The 26,622-nt window shown below is 38.7% G+C and overlaps 3 protein-coding genes and 1 long non-coding RNA gene across 5 annotated transcripts; all 4 read left to right on the forward strand.

The window, feature by feature from the left end:
* Positions 1-5: 5 nt before the first annotated feature.
* On the forward strand, positions 6-14,838 carry cryl1 (crystallin, lambda 1). Its single transcript, XM_082175596.1, has 8 exons — positions 6-165; positions 671-778; positions 1,711-1,837; positions 3,631-3,792; positions 7,525-7,719; positions 13,269-13,377; positions 14,220-14,326; positions 14,463-14,838. Exons 1-8 carry the CDS (start codon positions 125-127, stop codon positions 14,559-14,561), a joined length of 948 nt encoding a protein of 315 aa, XP_082031722.1. The 5' UTR covers positions 6-124; the 3' UTR covers positions 14,562-14,838.
* LOC309502965 lies at positions 8,179-11,232 on the forward strand. The gene is made up of 2 exons (XR_014207443.1): positions 8,179-9,425; positions 9,511-11,232. It is a non-coding gene; the product is annotated as an uncharacterized lncRNA (long non-coding RNA).
* Positions 14,839-15,018: 180 nt separating the features above from the next.
* Positions 15,019-19,229, forward strand: gjb8 (gap junction protein beta 8). The gene is made up of 2 exons (XM_082175597.1): positions 15,019-16,131; positions 17,313-19,229. Exon 2 carries the CDS (start codon positions 17,337-17,339, stop codon positions 18,135-18,137), a length of 801 nt encoding a protein of 266 aa, XP_082031723.1. The 5' UTR covers positions 15,019-16,131; positions 17,313-17,336; the 3' UTR covers positions 18,138-19,229.
* Positions 19,230-19,370: 141 nt separating this feature from the next.
* On the forward strand, positions 19,371-25,804 carry gja3 (gap junction protein, alpha 3). 2 transcript variants are annotated; one of them, XM_082175594.1, is made up of 3 exons: positions 19,371-20,419; positions 21,075-21,138; positions 22,255-25,804. In XM_082175594.1, the coding sequence occupies exon 3, from the start codon at positions 22,290-22,292 to the stop codon at positions 23,595-23,597; it is 1,308 nt and encodes a 435-aa protein (XP_082031720.1). In that variant the 5' UTR covers positions 19,371-20,419; positions 21,075-21,138; positions 22,255-22,289; the 3' UTR covers positions 23,598-25,804. The 2 variants fall into 2 exon arrangements, with proteins under 2 accessions (XP_082031720.1, XP_082031721.1); XM_082175595.1 differs by having other exon boundaries at positions 19,371-20,137.
* The last annotated feature ends 818 nt before the right edge of the window (positions 25,805-26,622 follow it).

Raw genomic sequence — 26,622 nt, forward strand, 5'->3', positions numbered from 1 at the left:
GTAGCTCCGCCTTTCCTTCGTGCAGACGGGCACATGATAACCTGAAGTCTGGTGATTTGGGGCTTTTGGGAACTGGGGAGTAGCCGCTTGAGTTAAAATTTTGATTTCTGTAAACGAGACTGCAATGAGTTCATTAAAAGGAAAGACCATTACTGTTGTCGGAAGGTGAGAGTTAACCATAGACTGTAAAAATAGGAGTTAACCTGTCAGTTACTGCCAGTCTGTCAAATTGAGCAGACATGATAACAGATTAGCTGAGTGGTCTTTGAACTCTACTATGATGGTGTTTATAAATATATGTATTTCTCCATATCAGAATAGTGCGTCTGAAAAATGAAGTGCAATATTGAATGATCAAACTATAAATAGCACGTGACTCATATTGCGCTCATTTGACATATTTTGGGTAGATTTGCTTTGTGCAAAAAATGTCAGGGTTATTCTGACATGATTTGCATGCATGGTCATCAAAGTCATTAAATCTGTGAATTCATGTTTGTCATGCACTAAAGGTGATTGCAAAATTGAAGTTCCTATTGAAGTATTATCAGACACTTTCCTCATTCTGGGATATAGATAATGCATTGATTTTCGCTAATCTTGACCTATATTTGACTTGTTTACAATGCTGTCTCTTCTTCCTCTTTTTTATGTATGTGACATCATAAAGTGGACTGATTGGCCGCTCCTGGGCCATGGTGTTCCTGAGTGGAGGATACAAGGTCAAGATCTATGACAACAAACCAGGACAAGCGTCAGGGGCCATCACAGAGATCAGGTCAGTGGAAAACAAGAAAGAAAATTTAACCATTGACCCCTCAGTCAAAATATTGACCCAAATTCTCTCCCATCATTGCTCAACCTTTGTCAGTGCAGGTTTGTGAGCCATTTTGAGGGCACAAACTATAAAAACCAATGCTCAGGGGAGCTAAATAGACTAAATGTCAAAAGTACATAATGTGTAAAAAAAATTCAATTCAATTAAAGTATGCACAAATGAAAGTTTTGTTACTATCGGTCCATATCTGTTTAAAGGGTTAGTTAACCCTTTAAAAATGAAAATTTTGTCATAATTTACTCTCCCCATGTTGTTCCAAACCTGTATGAGTTTCTTTCTTCTGTTGAACACAAAAGAAGACATTTTAAAGAATGTTGGTAACCAGACAGTTGACGGTAGCCATTGACTTCCATAGTATTTTTTTCTTTTCTTCTTCCTACTATGGAAGTCAATTGGGGGTTCTTTTGTTTTCAACTGAATAAAGAAACTCCTACAGGTTTGGAACAATTTGAGGGTGAGGTGAGGAAGTAATGACAATTTTCATTTTTGCGTGAACTTTCCATTTAACAAACCCTCTTGCTTGATTCACCTCTTCTGTCACCAGAGGGAGTTGTAGAGCTTTCTGTCTCCTAGATATGAATCTCTAGATGCCCTGACTTGAATGCAGTAATGAAAGATTAGGGCACACAACAAAAAATATCTTCTGTAATGCATGCAGAGTTGCTTCAGTTATTAGGAACAAATACAATAGTTTTTTTGAAAGGCATAATTTACAATAGACAACAACATGTCTTTATCTGCAACAGATATGTTATCTTATCAATCATAAACAATGACTGACACACTGTATTTTGACACAATAGGTATTTTGGCAGAATTTGTACACGTTTTGTTGAATTTTTAGCTGAATATTGTGTTTTGTGTGTGAGCAGGAAACAGCTTGAGGAGCTTCAGCAAGCCAAAATGCTAAGAGGAAATCTGAGCGCTGCAGAGCAGTTGAGTTTACTCAGCAGTCATGATGACTTGCAGCAGGCCCTGGAGGGAGCTTTCTTTGTCCAGGTATAGTTTTTCCTTTCTGTTTTCCTTTCTAGATTTCCTTTTTGTTAAACCAAAAAATGACACGAGGAAACAGAGGATAAACATCATAAAGCATTTGACGTGCTTTGCACTGTGACAAAACAATTAAATGTGGAATATTGATTTGATCAATATAATGTGATAACATTCTTCTCTACACTATTTTTTTATTTTTTATTTATTTATCCATCTAGTGTAATATTTAATATAAAAAGCCCTTCTAGGGACAGGTGTTGCGAATTAGCCTTGACTATAAACCCCATGATACTGACATGGGATTGCTTCGAGAAGATAATCTATGTTTAGTGTATCTGTCCCTACCAAATAAACTATAAACCAATACACATGAAATACTTGTTCCTTTTGTTTTATACATGTCAGGGTATGTATGAAACAAAGGTAACAAGTATTTCATGTGTAGAGAAGAAAGAGATCACATCATTCCACATTTAATTGATTTGGCACTGTGCAAAGCACGTGAAACCAGAAGAAGTGTGTCTGTGGTTTTACTTCTGAAACTGCTACATTCCATGATGGCTCTCTCAGTTGAGTTGGTTAATGTGATTAACTATTGAAAATGCACCCAGGTTTAATTATTAAAATATATTGAACACTTAGGAGCCAAGCCTCTGTTTGCTATAGTCAAATGCTTAATACATGTATATTAAAGGATTAGTTCACCCAAAAATTGGGTGTCATTAATTACTCGCCCTCATGTCACTCCAAACCCGTAAGACTTTCATCCATCTTCGGAACGCAAATGAAGATCTTTTTGATGAAATCGGAGAGCTTTCTGTCCCTCCATTAACAGTCTACGCAACTACCACATTCAAAGTACAATAGGTAAGACTTTGTTAAAGTAATCCATTATATGAAGCGACGTGAGTGCTTTGTTTGCTCAAAAAAACTAAATTTACCACTTTATTTACCAAATAGTATTATCCAAAGTGTGTTCACGGAACTACGTCAGCTCGAGTCAACCCAACAGGCATGCGTTGTGGTGCTCCCCCTACTGGGTTGCTGGTAAAAAAAAATTGTAAATAAAGTGATCAATTCCGGGGTTTTTTTTGTGCAAACAATGCACCCGCGTCGCTTCATATAATTGAGGTTAAACCACTGGAGTCACATGGATTATTTTTAGTGATGTCTTTACTGGCTTTATGGGGCTTGAATGTGGTAGTTGTGTAGGCTGTCAATAGAGGGACAGAAAGCTTTCAGATTTTATCAAAAATACCTTACCGGTAATTTGACTTCCAAAGGTGAACTGAACAAAGGTCTCACTGGTGTGGAACGACATGAGGGTGACTAATTCATGACAGAATTGAATACATTTTTGGTGAACTAACCCTTTGAAGATGGATGAGGTGATGTATCTGATCATGCATTCTTGTCTTTGTACTATATACATTGACAGCAGATTGTTTCTGTTTGTCTCCGTTATGACATCAGCATTTAATGATGCCATATAGTCCTTATATGTGCTGATACTGCTGTATTTGCACATTCTTGTATAAGTGATGTTCATATTATTTTGTATAACATTTATTTTAACAGTTTGGTTTGTATGCTTGTGATCCAACCCCCACCCCAACCACCATTGTCCTCTAAAATCTTTTTATTCTTAATGTCAAAATGAAAATTCATGTACATGTCAATTATTGTTCTGCTATTGTATTCCCCCTTGTTTCGCTCTGTGCTCTTATTGTAAAGCTGTTGCTACAACTGTTGCTGTTGACACTCAGCTGCTCTTGTCCTCTGTGTTTTCTGTAAAAAAGGAGTGTGTATTTGAGGACCTGGAAGCAAAGCAGACCGTCTTCCTTGAGGTGGAGAATCTAGTCCCAGAAAGCGTGATTATCAGCAGCTCCACTTCCTGCCTGATGCCAAGCAATGTGTTCTCTCGTGTCCAGAACCGAACTCGATGTATCATATCTCATCCGGTTAGTTTTTATGTGAGACATACATAATGTTGAAGCCACATTGAAAATGGGAGTCAAATCTTATTGTTAGGCTTTATTATTACATTTTAAGAAATGATTATGTAAAAAAAAAAAAGAATAGAAAAAATGATAATTATAAAAAAATAAAATAAAATAAAACTCCAAGATTGACTGTATTTGACAGTCCATTCCTTATGTGTACTTCAGTCCAGATTTTGTTTGTTTTAGCGCACACAGTCCGGCTTTAGTTTGAACCCCAACATCTTCCATCCAAAATAAAACGCATCTAGACAAAAATGTCTTTAGATCATGTTAATGGCTAAAATCCTCCTAAAGATCATCTTATGCAATTGCCCTTAATAACATTATTGTTATTTTCGAATGTTCTTACACTGAAGAGGAACATTCGTAAATGAAAGCATTTAAAGCATTATTTACATGGACATGGTTTTTCTTGTCAGCCCTGTTTTTTCGCAGCCTGTAGTGAAAAATGGAGTGAAATATATCAGGCCCACAGGGGCATTACTGCACTTTAATTCCTTCCATGCTCAATGGAAATTCCACTCTGATCTCATGAGCAGAAAGTCCTTGCTGGTCTTGTTGTCCTTCAAAGCGTTGTGAGGCAAATAGTTCACCTTCACCTGCATTTAGTGAATGTTTAACCCATTTAATCCCAAATTTTTCCCAGAGATGAAATTTATGAGTTTGTGTGGTAACAATCAATGTCAATAATGTAAAAAAATATTTGAAAAGTCCATGAAAATAAGAGTTTTATCTCTGGTCACAATTGTGACCGGTGGTAGAACACAGGGAGTCTAAGTCTATGGGGTGTATAATAAATTAAAAATCTCCAGAAATTAGTTTGAAGACAGAATTAAATTGTTGAAGTGATTTATTCGATTAAAGGGGTGGTATAATGCCCTTTTCACAAGATGTAAAATATATCTATGATGTCCCCAGAGTGTGTGTGTGAAGTTTTAGCGCAAAATACCCCACAGATATTTTTATATAGCAAGTTAAAGCTGTCACTTTTTGAGGGTTTGCAAAAATGCACCGTTTTGTGCCTGGCCCTTTAAATGCAAATGAGCTGCTGCAGAGGGCGGGGTTTCAAGAGCTCATGTCTGTTAGCAGCTGCTGTTACCTCACGCAGACACACTAAAATGACAGAAACTGTTCTGCCTTTAATGTTAAACGGAGTCAGATAAGGATGGAGAGACTCAAGATGAAGTGACAACATGTAGAATGCAACAGGACGTCTCTGAATGGTTAGTTGATGAATTTATGTCGCTGATGTGGAGTTAACTATCTTCAATTAGGATATTCTGTCATGATAAATCTATAAATTGCTCATATATGAACTGTTGTGAGATGCACACAGAGTGACTTTCTATTGCATGTGAAAAGATGGATGCTAAAGTTTGAGCTGACTCACAAATGTACTCTTATACAACAACTTTTCCTCTTCTCAACATGGACTGCGTGTTCCCGGGGGCGGGGTTTATGTAAATTCTAGGGTTAGTGATGTCACTAACCCGAGAGGAATGTCATGTAGTCCCAACCAGCCGTTTGTTGTAGTCCTTTTCTTTAAAAGCAAATATCTCCCTTTGCTTTGAACTTTGAGCGTTGTAAGTTTGCAGATGTTGTTTATGCTCAAACAGCAACATTACACACTAACTAAAGTTAGAAAAGTGAAATCACACTCAACCACCCCTTTAACAAATAGTTAAACATTGTCTGGCCCAGTTTAAAAAATGACAAAATAGCAATCCTATGCAGCAACATGGCACAAATATTTTAATTAAATTATGATGAAATAATAAATTATAGGAAATTGCTTAGAATGCAATCATTATAAATGATGCAAAATACTTAAAATTACAAAATGAAAAGAAAAAAACGTACAGAAATAAAATAAATAAATTAAAATAAACAAATTAAAATAAACAAATGATTAAAAATTAGCCTATGGTAGGAAACATGTAACAATGCCAAGGAACATGTAACAATTCATGAATAACAGGAAAGCATCACAAAAATTATCAATCAACAGTCACAACTGTGTGCTGGTGTGGAACTCATTATATATCACCTTCCTAAAGAAATAACAGTGGAATTATATATATTTATTTATTTTAAATCACAACTGTGTCCTGCCTACCTGTGTTTATCAGCCAGTGGGCAACACCATCAAACCTGGGTATATCAGTCACAGCAGCTGACATTGAGGATGGCCTCCCTTGTCCTTTTGGTGCAGTACCTAATTTTTTCAGGAGACTTTGGGCAACTACTTGCTGAAATCCAAGGAGATCATAGTCACAATTCATGACATCTCTGTGGAACATCCAACTGTTGACCACGGCACTGTGTAGAGTCCAGGCATGTCATGCTTGAAGTTGCATCCACCTGGAACACCAGCTTGTTCAGCCAAACCCATCACTACACTGGGCCCATGACCTAACCCAGTCTCTGGAAGACAGAGCATATCCAGCTCCAGCAGCCATATCACCCTGCAGCCCAAGAGTGGTCTCCCACTGAAGCTAAGCAGGGCTGAGGCTGGTTAGTACCTGGATGGGAGGCCACCTGAGAAAACCAGGAGTTGGTGCTGGAGGAGGTGTTAGTGAGGCCAGCAGGGGGCGCTCACCCTGTGGTCTGTGTCGGTCCTAACACCCCAGTGTAGTGATCGGGGACACTACTGGCAAAGAGGACCATCCTTCGGGTGAGAATAACGGTGCTCAGAGAGTCACTCTGGGGTCATTAAAAATCCCAGAATGTCCTTCGAAAAACAGTAGGGGTTTAACCACGGCATCTTGGCCAAATTTGCCCCTTGGCCTCTGTCCATCATGGCCTTCTAATCATCCCCATATACTGACTGGCTTCATCACTGTCTCCTCTCCACCAGTAAGCTGGTGTGTGGTGGGCGTTCTGGTACAATATGGCTGCCGTCGCATCATCCAAAAGTGGATGCTGCACATTGGTGGTGGTTGAGGAGATTCCCCCTTCCATATGTGAAGCGCTTAAAGTACCCAAGCGCTTTATAAATGTAACAAATTATTAATTATTATTATTATTATTATTAAGTAAATCCAAAACTTGACTTAAAGTCAGTCTGAAAGAGAGTTCATAAAAATAACACAGAATTACATATGGGGAACATAGACTCCCTGTGTTCTACCACCGGTCACTATTGTAACCGTCTTCATTTATCTGCAGTTTCACAACAGAATAAAGCATGTATTAATTTAATTTCAATGTGTATGTATAGGTAACCCTTTCATGATGATATGTGCAAAAAATGTATAAGCTATTCAAAAAGGAACTTAGTATTCTTACCTGTCCTTTCTGAGCTTTTATGTCATCCTTTCGTTAAGACGACAGTACCAAGAAATAAATGTGTGTGGTCACATAACCAAACAAACTAATCATGTTAGACCTGCCATAAACTCTTATAGACATCTTACATTTTCATTATATATGAATATGTACTTCATAATATGAGTTACTTTTTAATGTCACACTAAAATATGCAAAGAAAAATTGTGGTCACAATTGTGACCAGTGGGATTAAATGGGTTAATCCTAAATGCCAAGCATTTGTGGTCAGGCATTTTAGTCAGAGAGACCTTCATAGTAGGCCCTTATCTCTAGCTCTGGTAAACACATTGGTACAGTGTCTTGTCTGTGTCCAGGGGCAGTTATACTGGTGTCGTTTCCTTCTTGTTTTTAACCTCTCAGGTAAACCCGCCCTACTATGTGCGTCTGGTGGAACTTGTGCCCCACCCCGAAACACTGCCTGCTGTAATGGATGTTGCTTACTCACTGATGACGGATGTCGGACAGGCACCTGTGCGCCTCAAGAAGGAGATCGATGGTTTCGCTTTGAACCGTGTTCAGTATGCCATCATAGCCGAGTCCTGGAGGCTGGTTCAGGTTGGTTGAGCCATGGAACAAAATTACATAGCAGTTATGGCAATTCTGTTTAATTGTTTGACTTCCAACCTATTCTCTGGCCAAATTTATATAGCATTTTAAGTCACTTCTGTTGTTATTCTGACCCCAGTCATGTCCGGAACCCATTCCCCCTCTTTCTTTCTATTCAAAGCTCCACTCTCCTATGTAATAAATGCAAAGTATAAAATATATATTACACACACACACTTATTTGTTTGTTTGTAAATATCGCATTTAATTTAGCAAATTAAAATTGTTATATAGTTATTGCTGCCATTTTATAAAAGCAGACACTTAAGGCCTGCGTTACGGTGATCCTACCACAGTTAAGGGTAAAATCATGGAGTAAAGACCGATTACCCATGGTAAAATCATTGTAATGCATTTCTCATGGTTTATTGCTTCAATAAGGTGCCCACGTTACAGGAAGAGATTGTTCATATGTGACCCTGGATCACAAAACCAGTCTTATGTTGCACGGGTATATTTGTGGCAAAAGCCAACAAAACATTGTATGGGTCAAAATTATAGAGTTTTCTTTTATGGCAAAAATCATTAGGATATTAAGTAAAGATCATGTTCCATGAAGATATTTAGTAAATTTCCCACCTTAAATATATAAAACATTTATTTTTGTGAATGGATGCAGCACAATCGCCAATAGAAATGGACAACTTTAAATGCGATTTTCTCAATATTTCGATTTTTCTGTACCCTCAGATTCCAGATTTTCAAATAGTTGTATCCCGGCCAAATATTGTCCTATCATAACAAACCATACATCAATGGAAAGATTATGTATTCAGCTTTCAGATTATGTATAAATCTCAATTAAAAAAAATTACCCATAAGACTGGTTTTGTGGTCCAGGGTCACATATGTGGGGAAAATATATTGCTGTCAAATCTCATTACTCATCTCTGAACAGGAATGTCCTAAATGAACTGTGTACATTTTGATGTATGTCTCGTTACACTCTGTTATTAGAGTGAAAGAGAAGTGAAGTTATTGGAACAAACAGAGACTATTGTACTTATTAAAACAGAGCATTGCAACATTCATAGTCTTATCACACTCTGTTTAAAAATGATCGATTGAGAGAAGGGAAAAACATCTCTTTTCTTTGTTTCTCTTGAGAAACTTTTAGAACAGCCAGCTTATCTTTTCTCACACTGGTAGTTTTGTCCTGCTTGTATAGTACACCTGTATTACAGTGTATCAAATGAACATGGGGTAGAGTGAGGTGATCCACTTTAAAAACCAAGCCCTTTTGAGCTCTGCCCTCAAGCAAAAACAAAAAGCAGAGTCAAGAAAGGACTTCAAAAACAATGGACATCTTACTTTGAACTTTGTGTCTTTCTTTTTTTCTTCTTTTTTTTTTTTTGAGCAACTGTTAATTATTCAGTCTAGTAATTGACATTTAAAGATAAAATCACAAAATATTTTGCTCTGTCCAGGGTGTATTATGGTGGCATCATCACTCATAATACACGGGTGTGTTGTTGTGTCTGAATTATGTGGTGAACATATCGTGTAAAAGAGGTGTGGTGAAATTGTGTTTTAAATGCATGATGGCAAATTTCAAAGGTCAGTTAGAGACGCAGTTATCTCTTTTGAGAACCATTAATCCTAACCTTAGTTGTAGCTTACACAGAGTACTTAATGACATTAGTGTTAGGCATTTTGTTGAAATTGTGATTTTGTTGCCAAATGACAATGTGTCTTTGTTGGTTCCTGGAGAGTTAAAAAAAAAAATACATTGGGGTAAAGCTCCCTTCTCTTCAGTGTTCACAACACTAGTTAATGCTCTGACAGATATTAAAAAAATATTCTGCATTATACAACACCTGGCCAAAATTATGTGGACACCCAAACACCACACCAATTTGTGTTTGTGAAAATTAATTTCAAAAACAGTTAATAGGCAGTTGGCCCTCTCTAACAGCTTCTGGGAAGGTTTTAGATGCAGGTATCTGCTCTGATGATGGGTGATGGGGTTTGGCTCGCAGTTGAGTTATGAATTAAAACCAGAAGGGTGTTAATTGGTGTAGCTAAAATGGGCAAACCCAGGGTTTAGAAGGCGGTGGCCACATACTTCTGCAGTACTTATGAATACTGAGAGTATGGCCCTGTCTGCTCCTGTATAAAAACTGTTATCGTACATTAGTAACGCTGATTAACCAAAGGATTTTATGCTCAATTATCTCTTAATTAATCTCTTAGGGAATAATTCTAAGGATTCATCATCATGATCATAATTTTATATCATAATTTACTCACCCTCATGTTGTTTCGAGCCTACATGATTTTCTACATGATGTCGTCTTAAGATATTTCACAGAATGTTCAGACTGCACTTTTTTAATGCAATAACAGTTAGCAGAAGAAAGTCAAATTTCTAAATGTTGACAGGATTTATGTTTTTGAGTCAACTAGATATAACATCCAAAATGACATGGTCTAGATGTTGATTTACGTTTTGAGATGAAAATGTCCATTGATCTTTGAAAATCTCTTCTTCAATCCCAGAGAAATGCTCTTAATGTTTATATAAAGCCAAAACAGTGGTTTCTTACTGAAAAAAAGCCCTTGTGTTGTTCTTACCTGAGAACATACTGTGACTTAATCACAGTGACCGACATTTGAGAGGTTAAAAGTTGAACCACTTGTTCTGATGTTGGTTGGTGTCAAATTTGCTATTCTTTTAAGCTGGTCACAGATGCATGTATATGTCGAATAAAGGACGCTATCCATTCTGGTTTTGTTTCACAATTTAAAATGGCAGCACTTAAAATGGTATGTTATGCTAATAGTATGCTTACTGGGCCTGATTGACTGGCATGACAGCTTTACGGCTTTCAGAGGTTTATAACCACTGTATGGAGGCAGTGCTGAAGGAAGTCTTGAGGCTGAAGACAAAATGTCACATTAGTTGTAAGTGTCATTTGTATAGCATATATACACATTGATCTTATTAATCATACCCCTTTTAAGTATTCTTCCTTGTAACCATTTTCCTTTTCTTATTCTTCATGGTGTTATTGTGCAGTCATTGATGATGAGATAATTTAATAAGATTGGTCTGGAACAACAATATGCTTTAGCTTATTGTGTTCTGTCTCATTAGTTAACTTTTTCTTTGCAGTGTCCATATTACAGTGTGTGTTAGGAATTAAATTTTTTAACCTACCATTTTATTTTATTTTATGAGATATCATGACATAATTTTGACATTTTCCAAGTCTTGGTGATTTCCTTGCAGTCAGAGGGAAAAGTTAAATTTCTTAAAGGGATGGTTCGGAGTAAAATCAAACTAGGGTCTTTTGCACCATGACCTCAAGCCAAACACCCCGCCCAGAAGCTTTTTTTTTTTTTTCTTGGTCGAACATTATTAAAGTTAGAGCTTATTTAGAGCTTATATTTTGTTGGTAGTACCAGTTTGCAACAATTATTAGTTAACAATAAGTTGTCAACACTTCGGAAAAAATAATACACATTTTTGGATATATTTCTATGGAGTGTTAAATTCACTTGCTTTTCCCTTACACTTGTGAGTTTTGCAAAGGACTTTTACGGGCTTTTCCCAAATCACGGAAGTGACCTCGACGTCCGGGTTAGCGGTAGCATAAGCCATCAGGCAAGTGTTATTTAAATGAACTCCTGATGTACTTACAAACTTTCCAATGCCTCATTTTATGAGTACAGAACCTATTTGTACTACTGTAGAAATTTGGTACCATTCTGGGCATTATTAGTGGGGTAATTTACAAGATACAACCTTGGATCCATTAGCGCCTGCTCTAAGCCATTCGGCTGATATCTCTAAATAAGCTCTAACTTCAATAATGTTCGACAAAGGGAAAAAAAAGCCTCTGGGGATGGGTGTTTGGCTTGAGGTCATGGTGCAAAGGACCCTAGGATGAAATTACTCCGAACCATCCTTTGGTTCGCACTCGTTTCTCGCAATTTAAATTTTCCCTCTGACTGCAAGGAAATCACAAGACTTGGAAAATGTCAAAATGATGTCATGATATCTCATTTAAAAAAAAAAAGGTAGGTTAAGAAATGAATGCACCAATGTACCATTTGAAGCACAAATCCATGTGTTCATATCTAGATACAGTAAGAACCGAAATCCTTACAGAGACCCTCCCATTACTGGTGTCCTCTTGCAGAGTTTTACTGTCACTGACAATTGCATGTTTTGGGTTAACTTTTACAAAAACTTATCTTCCTTTCTTCTTGTTGGCAAATGCTTTTAAGAATTTCAAAAGAATCTGCTTTCTGAACTTTTGAAAGGTTGTGACCGTCCAAGCTTTTTAAAAAACATGTTGATGAACCAGTTAAACCAGCATGCATGCCGGTTTATGCATATTGTTATTTTCCCCAAAATATCTAACCATCACGTCAGAGTTTAAAGGCTAATTCACACAGTGCAAACAGACACTATCTGGTTTTGTCGGATCAGCCCTGTCAGTGTCTTATGGCTTCTGTCGGAGCTTGTTTTCATCGATTGAACATGTTGAATTGCTTGTCAGGTCGTGGAGTCTCTGAGAAGTGACATACTGTAATCTGCTGATTGTCCACGTTGGTAGCCGTCTGTCTGTCGGGGCAGTGTGAATTGGCCTTAAATCTGTGCCCAAATTTTTTTTACTAGCTGAAAAAAAAACTGTTTGATCAACACTATGCTTTCCGCAAGCCTTTCACAGTTTTTAAAGTGATGTTCTGAAGATTTTAGATTTATAAACTTATTTATAAGTTTAAAACGGATTTGCCTCTTACATTTTTTTTGTGTGTGTCCATACAGAGGTGAGTTTTAGTTTTTTATGGTAAGGAACATTTAAAGTTTGGACATTGCACTACACACAAGATTTGCAGCTCAAATCCACTCATGAGTCTCAGAGTTCAGGCGGCCCTTTTGAGAGAGAGCCAGCTCTGGAAAGTAGAGCAGCTGGGAAAGTTAATGGCTGCCCCTGTTGATTACCGTGTACAGGAAAGGCCTCTTTTCACGGTTTCCCCAGCCAGTCCGCCGCCTGGCGACACAGAGATAACGGCCTCGTTGTTGCACGCAGGAAATGAACAAAGACCACCCTGTCCCCTCCTAAACTTGTCCCCCACTGCCCGTTCTGTATCCAAGCTTTGATTTCAGCACAGTCAGGCAACAGGTATCTGTGGCCACAGGTAATCTGAGTGCAAAGTGGGTCCAAAGCCTGGCACAACTACACTTACCTCCCTCTGCCATACCATCCCATTGTTCAGAGGACACTGAGTTAAATGATAAGAGAAACCCAATACAGTGGGAGCGGCTTTAGTAATCTTTAGATGGGACAAAAAGGGGGGCAACCTCCGTTTTCCTCTCAGTCAGGTGGACCAAACCTTGTTGGCTGGACAAACTACTAAGCAGGAAGCTGTACTTTTAGGATTAGAAGATCAGAACATCAGTAAACCACTTTTAGGAACATTGTCTTTCATCCAAGTGTGTAATACAGAGCAAGCTGCCAAATGAACTTCTCTTTCTTCTCATCCAGGATGGAGTGATCTCAGTGAAGGACATTGATCTGGTGATGTCTGAGGGCCTGGGCATGCGTTACGCTTTTATAGGTCCCATTGAAACCATGCATCTCAATGCACCAGAAGGCAAGCTACCTATTAACCCATGGATTTTCTCTTTTTTTTAAATGTCATAATGAAACTTTTGTAAATAAGCACTGAGAAGTTTTTGTTTTCATCATGCATGGAAAAGAAATTGCTGTGGTGCTTGGGGCAGAGAAAAAGCAGTCTGTGAAAACCTGTTACTCGCGTCAATTAACAAACTCACATGACTTAAGTGTGTGAGAGAGAGAGAATTGGTGAAAGAAACTGAAACAAGTTCAAAAGTGTGTAAATGGGCATGTGTTTAGAAGAGATCTCATGTTGACGGTGAAAATCAGAAGGCAGTGTGAAATCTGTATATGACCCTGCTCCCCCCATGAAACGTGCTTTGCCATGTGACACCAGTACCAACATTTGATGATGACGGATGAATTATTATCCTCAGCCCTGCCTGCTTGTACTGTGAGTGAGGTGCTACTCTCACTGTGGTGATAAAGCCCCCCTGTATTCAGAGTTTCGCCCTTGTTTCTTCCTTCGCTGTAATGGCACAGGTTCTTGGAATCTGTAAGGGAAGAACTGTGGCTGAACTTTCACTGGTGCACGTCTTATCTACTGAGAGCCCTTCTAAAAGCACTCATGCCCTTCAAATGAGGAGCTACTCAATTCATGCTTGAAAACTCTGCTAGAAAACATCTATTTGCTGAGTCATTTTGGACTCAATTCCCAATTTGAATGAATTAAAATAGATCTAAACACTTTCTGTAATATGTTGTTTTTAGAGTCTGATCATATTAGATTTTTTTATGGTCTACTGTGATTCTACTGTATTGTTGAAATGCAAAACCGCATCTTTATTTAATCCTTATCATGTTTTTTTTTCTGTCCAGGTATGGAAGACTATCTCCAGCGCTATAGTGAGGGCATGAAGAGGGTTCTTACTACTTTTGGGCCTGTTCCAGACTTTTCTGGAGAACCAGCAGCTAGAATTATAAAAGTATGCAATATCAATAGTATTTTGTTGTATGGAAAAACTAAAGTCAGTTGTCAACAGACTGATGTTCCAAATAACCACAAATTTTTTATTTTATTTTTTTTCTTCATTGTAAACTAAAATTTGATCACCCCTTTAGGAGATCTGTGAGCTGATCCCTAGTGAGCAGGAGCACCTCACAGCCAGGAGAGAGAGAAGAGATCAACTGCTGATGGGACTGGCTAAGCTAAAGAAATGAGGCTGGTCAATAAGATAATGGGAGTGGTTATAGATCATCTGAGCCATTGTTGTCCTTGGTTGAATATTTCCTTTCTGGGCAACAGAATATGTCTGATTATAGACGAAAATTACTGAACAAAAGCTAACCTCAGAAATGGCGTAAGTGTTCATTTAATTATGATTTGAATTTTACCGATATTTAAAAGTCTTAGATTTGTGAAGCTACTTGTTATACAGCTAAAGCACTTTCTTACTCATGGTGTAAAATTTCACAATTAAAGGGAAAATTAAAGCAATCTCCAGTTGGCAAGTCCTTTACCTGATCCGCGTGTGCGTGTGTATGCGCGCGCGCGTGTGTGTGTGTGTGTGTGTGTGTGTGTGTGTGTGTGTGTGTGGCAAGTCCTTTACCTGATCCGTGCGTGTGCGTGTGTGTGTGTGTGTGTGTGTGTGTGTGTGTGTGTGTGTGTGTGTGGGGCAAGTTCTTTACCTGATCCACCCGTGTGTGTGTGTGTCTCCTTTTAGCAAATGCACTCAATTAAAAATAGTGGCGTTTTCCCCATGTGACATTTATAAATTAGTATGTGGACATTTCTTTGGATTACATAACCTGTCAAACCAAGTGTCAAATACAAATAAATCATGCTAGAACTTTTCTCAGAACTAACAATGATTTCTATCCAACTGGTGTTGTCAAAGTGTAAGACGACAATTCACACAGGTTTAAACACAGATGTAGTTCACGACATTGAAATGATGAACATTTTCCACATTATAATATAGTAGGCTATAATATAATAATAATTTTGAATAATATTTGTTTTATCTTTTGGAACCTATATAACTACTAATATATGTGAAATGTTTTTCTTAAAGTCCGCTTTTTTATTTATTTAATATAGGCCTACTATTTGGTTTGATATTTTGTATTTTATGTAGCACAAACACATTTTTTAGGAGTGTTCAATACTTTGAACCACCTTTTGTAAACCTTTACAGCAATTTCAAGCTGAAGTACTTCAAACTAACCTGAATGTTTTTTTTAAAGATTAGCCTATTTAAAAGTAAAAGTAATTCATTAATTTTTTTACCGGCAAATAAACTCTGTTAGGCCAACATAGTTTTATGGACACTGAACGTTCCTAAAGTCTGCAGTTAAAAAGCAATTTCTATACGATTATAGGTTGTTTACACATGGCCTGAAAAATGTATAAACATTTACCGTGTGAAAGTTTCTAAACTGGCCGCAGAAGATGATCGCACATCTGCACGCTCGCGACGCGCCTGTTGCGCCTCTGGTTGAGCTGTGCAAGCGCGTGACGCATTCCGTAGAGATGGAGAATTCTAGTGTTGTCTCTTGCGAGCTCAAGAAGCATCCAATGAATGCGGTGGCTCCGCCCGACGTCAGGTGCACCGAGAGAGAGAAAGAAAGAGAGAGAGAGCACACTAAATATGCGCTCACTGTCCTCAGTCAATCACTTCATCTCACTCTCAAGACTACAAAGACGCTCCGCAAGTGAATTTACTCCTTTTTACTCACCTGGACGGATATATATCATGGATTTGGTCTGAATCATCTTGTATGCTAACAGGTAAACTTTTGTGAAACTGCCATAATCCTCACTGATAATTTTATGTGATCATTTTGACGTGTCAAAGGGATAGTTCACCCAAAAATGAAAATCCTGTCATCATTTGCTCACCCTCAAGTTGTTCCAAATATGTATGAGTTTTTTTCTTCTTTTTTTCTTCTTCTACTGAACACAAAAGAAGATATTTTGAAGAAAATAGGTAACTAAACAGTTGATGGGCCCCATTGACTTCCATATATGGAGGGGGGAAATGCTATGGAAGTCAATGGTGCCCCACAAGTTGCACAACTGTTTGGTTACCAATATTCTTCAAAATATCTTCCGTTGTGATCAGCAGAACAAAGGCATTTATACAGGTTTGGAACAATTTGAGGGTGAGTAAATGATGACAGAATTTTCATTTTTGGGTGAACTATCCCTTTAAGCTCGACCAAATATAACCAAAGTTATATAGCCTACCAAATGTGTGAAAACTTTGATTTTGAATGTAATGTAGTATGTGTTAGGCTAATTAATAAAGTATTGTATTAATGTTATTAAATAAATAAGCATATGAAGAGTTCAGATGCAAAAGCCTCTAAGTGCCATCTGAAATTTTCTTCTAGAATGATCATTTTTTATCAAACTTGTATATTTAAATTCAGTCATTTCACTTAAATGACAATGAAAATTACCTATTAATTGTCATTTAAGTGAAATTACTGAACTTAAATATACGAGCTTGATAAAAATGATCATTCTATAAGAAAATTTCAGATGGCACTTAGAGGTTTTTGCATCTGAACTCTTTATATGTTAATTAAAGTTGGTTATTTGCTATTCAATATGACATGGAATTATAGTAAATATACAGCAGGTCTACATTTAAAAAAAAAAAGTGGTTAACAAATTATTACAAAATAGTGTGTCCTATATTCTCAGTGTATTTTATTTGTCTGTATTTTTTTATCATCCAAAATGTAATTTTGAACTCAAAAGTTAACAGAAAAGTTGTCAATAAAACTGTGTAAACAATATGTAAAGTTTATACACCTCCAAATATTTAAAAGTGTGTTTTTTTATGATTTATTTTGAAGCTATTAAAAACAGCTCCAGTTTTGCGTGCCTAAACAAATGGTGAAATGATTTAAAGTTGGCCTTTTTATAGTTGCTAATTCAAATTCCTCTTTCTTTTTATTTAGGATCTGAGAGCAACAGTAGACAGGATGAGTTGGGGAGCACTTTATGCCCAGCTGGGAGGGGTGAATAAACACTCCACCAGCTTGGGAAAGATCTGGCTGTCTGTCCTCTTCATCTTCCGCATTAGCATCCTTGTAATAGCCGCCGAGACGGTCTGGGGAGATGAGCAGTCCGACTTCACCTGTAACACACAGCAGCCCGGCTGCAAAAACGTCTGCTACGACCACTTCTTTCCAGTCTCACATATCCGTTTCTGGTGCCTGCAGCTCATCTTTGTGTCTACACCGGCTTTGCTGGTGACTATGCATGTGGCGTACCGCAAACGCAACGTAAAGAAAGGCCTTTTGGCCAACCGTTCTGGCAGTGCCAAAGTGGATGACCTGGAAAGTCTGAAGAAGAGGCGTCTTCCCATCACTGGGCCGCTGTGGTGGACCTACACCTCCAGCCTGTTCTTCCGGCTAATTTTCGAGGCCGGATTCATGTACGCATTGTATTATGTCTACGATGGGTTTCAGATGGCACGTCTCGTGAAGTGTGAGCAGTGGCCCTGTCCCAATAAAGTTGACTGCTTTATCTCACGGCCAACAGAGAAGACAGTCTTCACCATTTTCATGGTGGGATCTTCTGCCATCTGCATTGTGCTCAATGTGGCTGAACTGAGCTACTTGATCGTCAAGGCATTGCTGAGGTGCTCTGACAGAACCAAGAGGCGGCGCACCTTTGTACACCAAGATAAAATGTCCACAGAAAAGGCGCTCTTACAAAACGAAAAGAACACAAGGTTGCCGTCATCCGCTTCGGACTCCTCGACCAATAAGACTCTTTAAGATTATCCCTACATCCAGTGACTCAATTCTACCATCACGTAGATTACAGTGTTTTAACAGTATGTGATTTGTAGCTGGTTTTTGACAAGTTGCCTTGAGAACAGAACAAAGCTGCAAACCTGAGAGAGGTTTTCAAGCATGCTTAATTTAAAATCCGACATTCCTCCCCAAAAGACGATTAGGGAGTATTACACTGCATTGACTGCAAAAATGTTGGGGTTGTTGAATTTTATTCTCCACGTTGCTCAGTAGCCTCAGTACTCTCTAATGGCATTAGAAAAGCCCAAGAGTGACTCCTAGTGGTCAAACAACATAAATGAAGTTCAGAGACCTTTGCACAAAATTGAGTGTCCTGTTTTTGAGGGATCATTTACTTTGTATTGCACATGCTTCTCTTTATTTTGACTTTTACATGATTGAATTTTGCTTTGTTTACTTTTTTTCTTTAAAAAAAAAACAAACCTACCCATCAGCAGTTTTAGACTAGCGCTATAATGTAGAGAGCTGAGGGGGGCTTTATGTTTTTATTTGTGATTGTTTTGGTAGGCTTGATTTAAATGTCTTCACAACACGTCTTCACAACACTAAACACGTCTGTTTAGTTTTAAGGCGTTTCACAATATCGTTACAAATACAATCCTAACAGCTTACAGCAGTGACTTATTATTTAAGTTGAGACCAAATGAACTGTAGTCGCATGCATGAGAATGTTTACTAGTGGCGCGCCGCGTAGCCTAGGCCTACTCTATGACACCACATGTCAGTCAGTCTACCCGTTGACAGGTGAGAGCGCGCACGTGGATTCGCGCTTCGTCAACTGTCATGTTATCTTCCATTTAGTTTTTCCTCCTCTGAGTAGGACTTCAAGTCAGCGGTGAACAGTTTTGTTTTTAATGCTGTGATTTAACCGCTGGAATAGTTTCCACATGGCTAGGCCTATTGATGGAATCTTCTGCTGTTTACGCAAACTGAGATGATCTTTTTTTTTTATCGTAAACTGGTTGTCAAAAAAATACGTTTCTTTGTCATTTTGGCTAACAACTTAACTTTTATATTCATATCTTAATAAAAAAAAACTACTTTTTAAATGTTTGATGTGTTTGTCAGTTTTGTGATTCTCACTGGTGGATTCTCTCAAAACCAATGGAGGGCGGTGCATTTCCATTCTATTTTAGGCAAAGCCGAAGGCATGACTGGATACTTTCCCATGCAATACAAGAATTCCGGAATTTTTGACTGGAGACTAATTTTGATCTTTTTAATGAATTTTTACTTCTACAAACCAGCTTTTAGTGTTTGCTTTCATAATGTAATAGCCTAATTAAGTTTCAAAATTCCACACTCTACTAGGCTATCACTCGGCGGCTATCACATCTTCAGTGGAGAATAATCAAGCACTAGCCTAGGCTATTACACGAGCAAAAATACAGTTGAAGGCTACTGAGCATTAGCACTGCTTTGATTCGGCCGCAGGTGATTTTATTGGATATTATTTTTTTAAGTAGGCTACCTAATTGTAATTTTTTTTAATTATTATTGATAATTTTACTCCGCCAACGAAAATAGTTCAACAGAAACAAAAGCAGAATCAACGTTCGAGTAGGCCTATTACCAATCAACGCATTGAACGCGGAGTGATACAAAAATTAAAACGTCCCATTTTTGTTCTCAACACTCTTGCCCAATGATATTATTATTATTAATTGTATTAATACTCTTTTTATAATAATTAGTATTATATTTCGATTCATAATTTTTATTATCATTATTTTATGACAATATTCTGTGGTATAAAGTTAAATAAAGCATCTGTCTTCATCGTATAGACCTGAATAAAATCGTGTGTTCGAGTATAGTTAAATTGGGGCGATGAGTTTACCCCAGTTAACAGGGGCGTGGCATGCGCGCTGACTGGCCGATGACTTTCTGAACGCAGCACTCTTGCATGACCACTCGAAGTGACAGTAGCGATGGCTGGGAACGGGAGACAGCTGCGCTTGGTGAGACCCCGTCTCCACACTCGATTTGCCATGAAAAACTAGGTGTTCTACGAGAGTTTGGCCGCGGGTCTATGTGTGAAGAACTTTTGTGAATGAATAAGTTGGCCGGCCACTTTCAAAAGAGTTTGGTAAGCTGGCAGTGCTGCCAGGATTTGGGAACGGGGGGAGCGGGGAGGGCTCCTGCTGCCTTTGGGAGGTCTGTATGCTTTCAACGCACTCAAACTGTGGCACCAGTGGCCGCTGGATATTGCTTTCTTTAGATAAGTTTGCCTACTTGTCAAGGTATGCTTTAAGTTAGATGTACGGAATATTTTATCCTTTTACATCCCATATTAATTAATTTTACTTTTCGTTAGCTGGTAGGCCATCAACTTTGACTCCAATCTAACAGCTAAAATCATTTAGACATTTCAAGAAACCATCTGTTGATTGAGATGACCGGTATGAGCGCATAATCAGTGCAAAGAATAGAAAATCTGCCTCTCTAACTGACAGTTTGACCTGAATGTACAGTGAGAACAGTGGATAATTACTATCATCCGTTAATTATATAACAGCAGCAGTTTGGAATTAAATGCTTAGCAGATAGATCAAAGACGATAAATATTAGTGATTATTATAAAATAACCACTTTAATATCTGTAATGAAAATGATAGCTCCCTTAGGAACAAAAAGATTTTTGGGGTGTATTTGATCAAAATGATTAGCCATATCATCAATTTCTGGACTTAAAAAGGCCTAAAATGATTATTATCTATGGAACTAATATAAGGATTTAAAAAGATTTTTAAATAATCTTGTATGTATTTTTTTTCTTAATTTTTAACAAAAATTATATTTGCAGTTATATAAAGTTATCTACAAAGATAGATGTAAAATAAATTAATAAACAAATGTTTATTATTATTATTATGTAACTTGCACCTTCTCTTTCAGGGTCATAGACTTGGTTTAGAACCTTAGTCGATGGATTTGCCGCCCTCAATACAACATAATTTTAGTAAGTAAAAAAAAATGTTTCTGCCTGTTGTATGTCTTTTTCTATTTCGGGGGTCTTTGTTTACAAGTGCCAATACTATCTCACCCTGGTTCTGTTCAATCTTGCTGTTTATTTGTGCTTATTATGTGCTTATTATGATAAAGATAAATCTGTGTTGATCAAAATCCTGAAGTTATATCTTGACACTCATTTCTGGACTCATCCATTTTTCAAAGCAGTTACAGCACCTACATGGTGAAATCATGAATTGTACTGTTTTAGCTGACAATTATAATCATGTAAACATGATGAGTGTAGATTCACACTTAAAAAAGTGGCCTGGTATTGGCCTGAAATTGGCTCTATCAGGGCTCTTCACACATCACTGTCCAGTCAACGCTTTCAACTGTTTTTGAACATTATAATGTCGATCTCAGCACATGCCTGCTGGGCAGTGAAGCGAACAGGTGAGAGAGAAAGAGACTGTGTGTTTGAGTGTGTTCAAAAAGTGTGTATGAGTGTATGTGTGTGTGTCAGTGGCTGGAGAGAAAGCGAACCATAGAGAGTTTGCTTACACTGTGCATGCCAGGTTCAAAGCAGCCAGTTAGAGAGTTAAATAGCGAGGGGTCACGAAATCCATAAGTTTATGTCAAACTTTTTTGTCAATGTGATATTTGACAAGGCTGATTTGCTCGATTTTCCCAAACATCATTTGAGCATTCGTGCGAGGGACTGGCGAGTGCTTCATCAGGGCTTACAGTTCGGATCTTATGCAGAACCGTGAAATGCTGTGTGAGTTCATGAGAGCTGAGCATGTTTTTTTTATAGGTTTATGTACTTTTAGCTGTGCCTGTGTGAACATACCTTCACAGCACAGGCCAAAACAGAACCATATCCAAACCATTTCATGTAAAGTGTAACATGTTATTTTGTTAACATTTTAACTAGTTCTGATGAATCCTTTCTTTTCCCCTCTGTTTCATTTTGCTCACCTGACTGACTCTCTCTCTCTCTCTCTCTCTCTCTCTCTCTCTCTCTCTCTCTTTCACTCTCTCTCTCTCTCTCTCTCTCTCTCTCTCTCTCTCTCTCTCTCTCTCTCTCTCTCTCTCTCTCTCTCGCTCTTGCTCTCGGCTGCAGACTGTACTTTCTCTCTAGGCTAGAAATCGTAAAGCATGGGTGACTGGAGCTTTCTTGGGCGGCTCTTGGAGAATGCACAGGAACACTCGACCGTGATCGGCAAAGTCTGGCTGACGGTACTCTTCATTTTTAGGATTCTAGTGTTGGGAGCGGCAGCCGAGGAGGTCTGGGGCGATGAGCAGTCGGACTTCACCTGCAACACGCAGCAGCCTGGCTGCGAGAACGTCTGCTACGATGAGGCCTTCCCCATCTCCCACATCCGCTTCTGGGTTCTCCAAATCATCTTCGTGTCCACGCCGACGCTCATCTACCTGGGCCACGTCCTGCACATTGTTCGTATGGAGGAGAAGCGGAAAGAGCGTGAGGAGGAGCTGCGAAAGGCCAGCAGGCTCCAAGAGGAGAAAGAACTCCTGTATAGAAACGGAGGGGGAGGGGAGTCTGGTGGACGGGGTGGGGGCGGCGGCGGCAAAAAGGAGAAGCCGCCAATCAGAGACGAGCACGGCAAAATCCGCATTAGAGGTGCCTTGTTGCGCACCTATGTGTTCAACATAATTTTCAAGACCCTGTTTGAAGTGGGGTTTATTTTAGGTCAGTATTTCCTCTATGGTTTCCAGTTGCGGCCCCTGTATAAGTGTGCGCGGTGGCCCTGCCCCAACACGGTGGACTGCTTCATTTCCCGGCCCACGGAAAAGACCATCTTCATCATATTTATGCTTGTGGTGGCTTGCGTGTCCCTTTTGCTGAATTTGTTAGAAATATATCACCTTGGATGGAAGAAGGTCAAACAGGGCATGACCAATGAGTTCGCGCCCGAGCGCGAGTCGCTGCCCGACGCGAACGAAGCGGAGCCCGAGTCTCCCAGAACTTCGCCTCCTACCCTCAGGTACCCGCCAGACTACACGGAGATGGCCGTGTGTGGCGGCGTGTTCCTCCAGCCCGTGTCGGCACCCTCCACGGCTGAGTTCAAGATGGACCCTCTGCGTGAGGAGCTCGAGGAGTCCTCACCTTTTTACATCAGCAACAACAACCACAGGCTTGCTGCCGAGCAGAACTGGGCCAACCTGGCCACCGAGCAGCAGACTCGGGAGATGAACGCCGCCTCCCCCTCCCCTTCCTCCTCGTCTCGCTCTTCCAATAATGGGCGGCAAGCCAAAGACGCCGCTCAGCTCGCTGACACCCCCACCTCTGCCGGCGGCGGTTTGAGCGCCGGGCCGGAGGAGGGGCACGTCACCACCACGGTGGAGATGCACGAGCCGCCCGTCATTTTCACTGACGCTCGACGACTGAGCAGGGCTAGTAAAGCCAGCAGCGCAAGAGCGAGGCCCGATGATCTGGCGGTGTAGTGGCTCTCCACCCCAAAGCGCTGGGTTTTGTGGACAAAAACACAAAGAAATACACCAAAAAACAAGAGGAAGTGAGAGGCAGATTGCTGGAATGGAAAAGTTAATTCCATTCATTAAGTGAGCGATGTAAAATCAAATCGCAAAGAGTTCAATCATCTCTTATGGGATTATGAAAGATGGCTGCTGAATGCTGGTTAGTGTAATGCAGTAGTTGAATGGAACAGCCAACCTGATGCAGGTTATGTTATACCAGAATCTGGAGCGATTCACTGAAAAATGTCACTTAAATTAGTCTGACAAGGCCTTAAACTAAGAATTAAAAGATTGCCATTTAATCAGTTCAATTTAGTAAGTACATTGTATCCAAGTCTCATGATAAAAACAAAGGCACCAAACATAAAATGTTTGAAGTGCAATAAAACAGGTTACAAACAAAACTACATTTTAAATAGCATCTATGGTTTAAATGAGTAGACAATTATCATGTATTATATTTTATTTTATTTTATTTATTTTTGAAGCCTGGAATAGAACATGCTAGAAATTAGAAAAAAATCAGTTGTTGTCAAATTCATAAACACTCATCTTGAAACATTTAAAAAATGTTCTCTTTGTTGTTCCAGCATCTGTCTCTACATTTCCTCACTCTAAAGAGAAATCAGAGTGTTGGGGAAGAAAAACAGCACATTGCCTGATGAAAGTGGCATACTTTAATGCATAACAGAAAAAAAGGTCATCCATACATTACAAAATTAACATAATACTGAGGCAAGTGACATATATAGATAACTGTTGTACTACTGAATGGTGCAGTTTTAATTCATATAGCTTGTTTATTCTCTGGACCACGTTTCTTTTTTCTTTTTTTCAATCCCATGATCTGAAGTTCACATCCTGCTCCTCTTTTGGATTTGAGAGTTTTGATATATGACCATCTTGCCATCAGGAATACATGATCACTTTTGAAGTAGTTAATCTGAGGAGGGGAGTACTAACTCTCATTACATGTGACATTTGAAATCCTTTATATCGAAAAGTTTGAGCATTTTTATTTAAAAAAATGTAAGCAATTGGTTGAGAATGAGTACAAAAATCGTCATCAAAAGCATTGCTTTTCTGTAGTCAGTTCGTGGTTGCCAAAAAGTAGTTACTTTAAAATGGACATAAAAAGATGCTGCAAGTGTCTTATGCTGATATGAAGTTTTTTCCTCCTCTTTGTTGGTCCAGTTTCAGGTTACTGTGAGGCCCTCATTTTCACTGACTACTACTGCTGTTGCATATAACATGCCTTTGGTACACATACTGTAACAACATGACAGCACAACATGTTTTTTTTTTTTTCTTGAGACCCATTTAAAAACAATGTACAATGCTTTTATTATCAGGTATATTCTTCGGCAATCCATTTAAAGAGACAGACAGCCCTGAAATAGAAAGAGGTGCATTGCTTCATCACACAGAGACTGTGCAGGTTTGTCCTTAGGACAGAATTACTTTTGCTTTTATCAGATCACAGTATTTACAGATGTATGTTATTTATTTTCTGCTGTTTTAATGTATCCGAAAACCAAAGTGTGTTATTTTGTCATTTTTTGGTTCTTAAAGTTTACATTTTAGTAAATAGTTAAAGATTTGCACATTTAGGCAAAAAACACTGTTCAATAATTCTTACATTGATAGAAAGGAGGAAATATTTTTTGATCCTTAAAGGAAAATGTCTTAATGGTAAAAGTCGTTGTGTTGATGGCAGTATTATTCCACTTAAATAACATCAAATGTAATTTATAAAACAGCACTTGTAGAGTTTAAGAAATATGCACGTTTCCCATGTTTTATTTTAGGACTGTTGTGGTGGCCTGAAAGGACCGCAGGAAATTTGAACATTGTGGATTATAGCATTTCATCGATTCTGAATTTGAATTGGCCAGCCAGCCAGCTCTTTCCTATCTCGATCCGTTTGTAGTGTACTTAGTTGCAGCCCATTATTCTCAGATAACGCTCATTTCTTGAACTGATTTTCTCAAGCAGAGCTGATTATTCTGACCAATCAGGGAAATGAACCACCTACATATGCTCAGAACAGCAGCCTGTTTCGATGCTGTCTTAAGAGAAGTGCCTTGTGTATTCAATTTTATAAGAACAAGTTGATGTAAATGTTCATTTACCTCAAATGTTTACAAAGCTGTTACTAAATAAACTTTTTGTACCATAAATGTAGGCTACTCTGACCTTTTCATTTGTAAACGGCAGGCTTCAAAACTGCAGGCCTGCTCTCTAAAAAGGCTTGGTCAGTGGCTATTAAAAAGATCAGGGCAGAAACTTTCACAGAACTATGAGATCTTTCTAAAGGTTAGCACCTTATTAAGTTAATTTTGTCAGTTTTAACCAACCCTGAATTTAATTAGACAGTTTAAAAGGTAATGTCTCAATTCCTCATCACTGCATTTATGCATTTTAATGCAATTCAGGCCAAAATCATAAAGACCAACACCATACTGAGAAACTAATCTGCAACAAGTCTGAGCACATCTCAATCAAAAAACTTGCACTCGTTGACCTCTGACCTTTATGCTTATCAGTCCTCCACTCCAGATTCCTAGAGGGGAAGTGAGAATGAAACTGAATGATGAGGGACACTAATGACACATCACCCCCACGATCCACACAGTCCAAAACCATGCAGGCCATATTTCATTATTACTCAGAGTGTTCCTAGAAGTTCCCACATGCAATTTTCATGTTGCAAAATAAATGTTTACTCAAATTGACCCTTTGCAAAGACCCACGGGGGGCTAAGGGGGTTAGTTACTGTAGCTACGTCCGACAAGTCACGGCGCTCTCATGCAGTGAAAAATACATCAGGAGGAGCAAAGAATACACTGACAATGTGCCGACAGACAAGATAGAGCAGATTACTTTTGATATGATGCAACACATTTTTAAAAGAAATTCAAACAATAAATACCGTTTTGTGGCTCTTTAATGTGTCTTGGCAGATCTGTAGCGGCTCGAGAACCGATCATCT

The sequence above is a fragment of the Leuciscus leuciscus genome (assembly GCF_965113295.1).
Source record: "Leuciscus leuciscus genome assembly, chromosome: 7".
Classification (NCBI taxonomy): Eukaryota; Metazoa; Chordata; class Actinopteri; order Cypriniformes; family Leuciscidae; genus Leuciscus; species Leuciscus leuciscus.

Coding starts and splice junctions, on each gene's coding strand:
- cryl1 (XM_082175596.1), top strand. CDS start 125: ATGAGTTCATTAAAAGGAAAGACCATTACTGTTGTCGGAAG. Junction 7,720..13,268: donor AGTCCTGGAGGCTGGTTCAG/GTTGGTTGAGCC, acceptor CTTCTCATCCAG/GATGGAGTGATCTCAGTGAA. Junction 13,378..14,219: donor GCATCTCAATGCACCAGAAG/GCAAGCTACCTA, acceptor TTTTCTGTCCAG/GTATGGAAGACTATCTCCAG.
- gjb8 (XM_082175597.1), top strand. CDS start 17,337: ATGAGTTGGGGAGCACTTTATGCCCAGCTGGGAGGGGTGAATAAACAC.
- gja3 (XM_082175594.1), top strand. CDS start 22,290: ATGGGTGACTGGAGCTTTCTTGGGCGGCTCTTGGAGAATGCACAGGAA.